The sequence below is a fragment of the Hordeum vulgare genome, chromosome 4H (genome assembly GCF_904849725.1).
Source record: "Hordeum vulgare subsp. vulgare chromosome 4H, MorexV3_pseudomolecules_assembly, whole genome shotgun sequence".
Classification (NCBI taxonomy): Eukaryota; Viridiplantae; Streptophyta; class Magnoliopsida; order Poales; family Poaceae; genus Hordeum; species Hordeum vulgare.
The window spans coordinates 96875565-96880566 of record NC_058521.1 but is presented as its reverse complement, the minus strand read 5'-3'; the positions used below and the strand labels follow the sequence as shown (position 1 = coordinate 96880566).

General features: G+C 47.1%; 1 protein-coding gene across 1 annotated transcript; it reads left to right on the top strand.

Annotated features, from left to right (window-relative positions):
- Positions 1–574: 574 nt before the first annotated feature.
- LOC123448006 (transcription factor VIP1-like) lies at positions 575–4559 on the top strand. Its single transcript, XM_045124761.1, has 4 exons — positions 575–1152; positions 1368–1500; positions 3786–3870; positions 4019–4559. The coding sequence occupies exons 1-4, from the start codon at positions 656–658 to the stop codon at positions 4273–4275; spliced, it is 972 nt and encodes a 323-aa protein (XP_044980696.1). The 5' UTR covers positions 575–655; the 3' UTR covers positions 4276–4559.
- The last annotated feature ends 443 nt before the right edge of the window (positions 4560–5002 follow it).

The following is a 5002-nucleotide window of genomic DNA, read 5'->3' as shown; positions in this document are numbered from 1 at the left end:
AGCCAGCAGGAAAACGCACGGACCAGTTGCTCCCGGCAATCACCAGAACGCCACGTACACCCGCTAACCCCAAATTCGCTGGGGCCCACATGTCATTAATTTTCAAGTAAAGCGCAAGGAACAGCCAAACAGCGACCGCACAGCGACAGGGGGTGCTCTTTTTCTAGGAACCACGCGGCGTTCCTTCCACGGCCACGCAGAATTACCGTTTGGCCCCTCACCCTCGCTCCCCGACCTCCTTTCCCGTACACCCACCTCATGCACCAGAGACACATCGCGCCGTCGGTACCACGGGGACATTCGCGCCCTCTGCCTGTACCATCCTAGACCCGGTTCAGTCAATCTCAGGTGCCCCCCGAAGAGAATTACTGTCACTTTACAACGCCGGATATTCCTCCCCTCCCTGCACCCACCGCACAAACCATACGTTGTGCTAACTGTTGATTCTACCTCGTGATGCGCGCTAGTGGCATCTAGTTCATGCACCGGGTCCACGCCCAAGTGTGGCGCAGCCTCCCCTTCCTCCCTCCCCCCCTTGACTCTTGTACCAGCCCCCCACCTCGAGCTCCCCCGACGCATACGCCCGCCCGCATCTACTCCCCCTCCGACTCCGAGCGAACCCCGCGCCGACCTTGACCGGAGCTTGACTGCCGCCATGGACCCGCGCTTCCCGCCGCCGGCGCCGTCCTCTGCTGGCGGTGCGCCGCGCGGCCACCGGCGGGCCCACTCCGAGACCTTCATCCGGTTCCCCGACGCGGACCTGCTGCTCGACCCGGACAGCGACTTCTCCTTCTCCGACCTCGACTTCCCCTCCCTCTCCGACGACTCCCCCGCCGTCTCCTCCGATCCCACCCCGCCTCCCCCGCCGCTGCCGCCGCACCAGTCCCCGTCGCCGGCGCCGCGCCCGCCCGGTGCCGGGGGCGCGCATATGAGGAGCCTCTCGCTCGACGCCGCCTTCTTCGACGGCCTCGCGCTGCAGGGAGGAGGCGGAGGCGGGGCTGGGCATAAGAGGAGCGGCTCCATGGATGGAGCAAGCTCGCCGTCCGACGGCGAGTCTGCGCTGTCCGGTGGGCTACCGGACTACGCCAAGAAGGCCATTCCCGCGGAGAGGCTCGCTGAGCTCGCGCTCCTCGACCCCAAGCGCGCTAAGAGGTGAGGTCCTCTTCAGCTCTTCCGTTTCGCTTTGTCCGTCGAGCGATGCTTATAGGAGTAGATCCAAAGGGTAGTTTGCTGCTAGTCCTAATGTCCTGCGTTACTGGCATCCAGCTCCTTGCTCGTGCCGCCTAATTTTGAGTTCCCAGGGTTTCCTGTGGTTCAGTCACGTTATATTTTAGGTTGGTTTCATGGCGGTGGTCTCTGGTGTGCAGGATTTTGGCCAACAGGCAGTCGGCCGCGAGGTCCAAGGAGAGGAAGATCAAGTACACCGGCGAGCTGGAGAGGAAGGTGCAGACGCTGCAGACAGAGGCGACCACGCTCTCTGCACAGCTCACGCTTCTTCAGGTGTGTATAATTGATCCGTGTTGTTTGTAGTCCGTGAACGCAAAGTATGGCGGCATGATTGCTTGAGCCAAACCTAATTAATTGACTAGCTGAAGCCAGTATTCTGTCTGATCAGTCTACATTAGTTGGTTGCTTTCCTTAATTGTTGGACAAGTGTGGAAACTGCATTGGTAACACTTGTATGGACCTGACTAATTCAGAGCTTGCGTCCTTAAAGAAGCAACCAGGATAAACAAACGGTTGCCTTCGCTTACAACTTCTTGTTCATTATCCTCCCTAATAGAATACTGCTTTATTATCTTAGCTTATCTGTTTCCCTCGTGTAACTTGGCTTTTGAACAGTTCTCATTACTACAGTTGTTGACATTTCTATCAGCATTTCCTTTAAAAATCAGTAACTATTTTCTCTTCTTAGAGTTAATACTTAATGATGACATTCTCTTTGTTTATTCTCTGAAGGGAATTTTTTTAAATTGCACTTTAATGCTGTCCACTTGTGTTTTATTATATCTGTGGGTCACAACATATGCTGGGTCTGAGATGACGTGTTACCCTCTGTTTTCTGATTTTCATCTGACATTCAGTGAAGATTGCGTTTTTTTAACCCCATCACTTAGTTGTTTCCAATCATCGAGTTAATAGAGCTTTTAATAATTGAATTTTCAAACATAGTGGATGACATGATCCGAATGAGTTTAATTCTCCGTTTGGTAGTTAGTTTACACATATTGCTGTCTGTCACTATGAAATACAAATATCACTTCTGCTTCCTGAGGACTCGCCATTTTGTTATCGACTTCTTTTTATTGTTTGTCTCACTTTTGCTTGTTATAGTATATATATCTTAGGATGCATCCACCCACCTTTAATGAATGTGTAGTATCAAATTTTATCATATTTCTTCCTTGCTACGCTGAAGCTATAAACTATCAGTCTATGTGGAGAAAACTTCCTGGACTAGATTAGCTCCCCAAGATTGATTTGTTGTTTTCATGACAATCGATAAAAAATATCATGAATCAAGTAGTTCTCTACCTGTATATACAGTGCCTGTTTTCTTTTCGTTTTAAATTCTTTCCTTACGAGAGAGGGAGCTGGAAGAGAAGGACCTTATAATACTAAATTACATGAGCATGTAGTGGATTTCGCGTGTAGCCCTTGAATATCTAACTGCTGTTTTCTACTCCTGCCGTTCCTAAATATAAGTCTTTTTAGAGATTTCACTGCGGACTACATACGGATGTATATAGACATACTTTAGGGTGTAGATTCACCCATTTTGCTCCTTATGTAGTCCATAGTGGAATCACTAAAAAGACTTATATTTAGGAACGAAGGGAGTAGTTACACACAGATATTTTTAAGGGAAAACTTATGACGGGCGTACATATAAATGAATGCTCGCAAGCGGACACGTCCGCGTTGTCCGTGGCAGCCTGAGATGAACTAATGTGTTGTTGCTTTAATAGTGGTTCTGCTCTAATTATACTCTTGCGGATGTATCCCTATAAAAAGTTGATCCTGTAGTTGATGTGACTACTACATGATTTGTTGCACCCAAAAGTAGGTGGGATAATGCAGGCGCCTCTGCTTGATGGCTGGTCATGTCAAAAACAGGGGAAGCAAAGCTCTATTTGAAAGCTAATTTGATTGAAGATGTTGGAACCGATTGGGTGGCGTTAGGGTGAAGCTTTGGCTTGGTGGGCAGGGATAGTAACAGAAGAATTTATCTTCTTCTCCAGAAAGCTTGGCCAATACTGAACATCTTATTTGTATTTACGCTGGAAACGAAATAAGGAAGGGAAAAAGATTTATTAAGACCTGATCCATAATCAGCACTACTCCCTCTGGTCCATATTACTTGTCACAGGTTTAGTACAACTTTTTTGTACTAAAGTTGTACTAAAGCTGCGACAAGTAATATGGATCGAAGGGAATAATAAAATTGTGTAGTACTCCCTCCGTTCCTAAATATAAGTCTTTCTAGAGGTTTCACTAGTGGACTACACACGGATGCATATAGACATACTTTAGAGTATAGATTCACTCATTTAGCTTCGTATGTAGATCCCTAGTAAAACCTCTTAAAAGACTTATATTTAGGAACGGAGGGAGTAGAAGCTAGTGAACTTTGTATTCTTGGTAATGCTACTTTCTGAGAAAATGATGAGTTCAAATTTATACTCCACTGGCAGTTGTGTTTGTGATTGCTCATCAGACCTGTGACTGTCATAACCAATATTTTGTTGTATTATCTTACAGTCCCTTTTTTTTTTGTAACCCAGAGGGATACTTCCGGTTTAACTGTTGAGAACAGAGAGCTCAAACTCCGGTTGCAGTCCATGGAAGAACAAGCCAAACTTCGAGATGGTATGTCCTAGTCTTGTTTTCAAAGTTTGCTAGTCACTGTAATATAGGCTCAGAACAAAAATCATCCTTTTCCGTGAACATTTAAGGCATCTGAGGGTCGACCAGTGACCAATCAGTCACCTTGTGACCATGTATCTGTTCCATGCAGCTCTGAATGATGCCTTGAGAGAAGAAGTCCAGCGGCTTAAGATAGCGGCAGGTCAAGTTCCAAGCATGAATGGACACCCCTTCGGTGGAGGGCTACAGCAGCAGCAGCAGCAAATGCAGAACTATTTCTCGCAGCAGCAGCAGATGCACTACCAAGGCCATCAGCATCACCACCCCCAAAACCACCCTCAGAATTCTTCGAACGGAGGCCAGTCGCTCAGTGGCCAGTCTCTAAGCGACTCCATGGATTTCATGTGAGGGCAACGTTGGGACGCATACCGATCACAGTTCGGTAGCTGTAAAGATAACTGATGTATACTGTATGCACATGAATCATTCGTAGGGTAGCTAGATGTTCTTTGTACCATTAATCAAGAAAATCATCGGTGTGTGTCGCAGTTGATCATCTCCCTTTTTCTTTCGGGGTACATGCATGCCTTAGCCCGAAGTCTGAACGAACCATGCTTAACATGCTGCCTGTAGTTGTCACCCTGTAAAGGTGTTATAGTGAATGGAATGATTTCTGGTTGGAAATCTTAAAACTTCTCTGTTCTTCAGCTGCTGGTTGCTGATGTGAACCGAACTGGTGACTGGCAAGCAGTGTCATTAACTGGTGGTGCGTACGCAGATTTTAGCTACCGGTTTAGGAAAAGTACCCGTAAATTTTTAGGCTGTTCATAGTGGGGAGTAACATATAGTAGTCTTACCGTCCAAGAAAATCATACGCAAAATTCGACTAGCTTTGTCTAAATTGGGACTGGGATTAGGTGACTTGCCCACAGGCAGTCGCGCGCTGTAACATACGACTACAAATCCAGCGTTCATTCAAGATCCAACGGTGAGGATTGATCAAGATCCAATGGTGGGGATTTGATCTATGAAAAAAACAGCCAACACTTGGCAGTTTTTAAGACGCCCACTTTGTATACATGCAACAAGCTATGCACTGCCACTAATTGCTTTTATTACAAATACGTTCAGAATT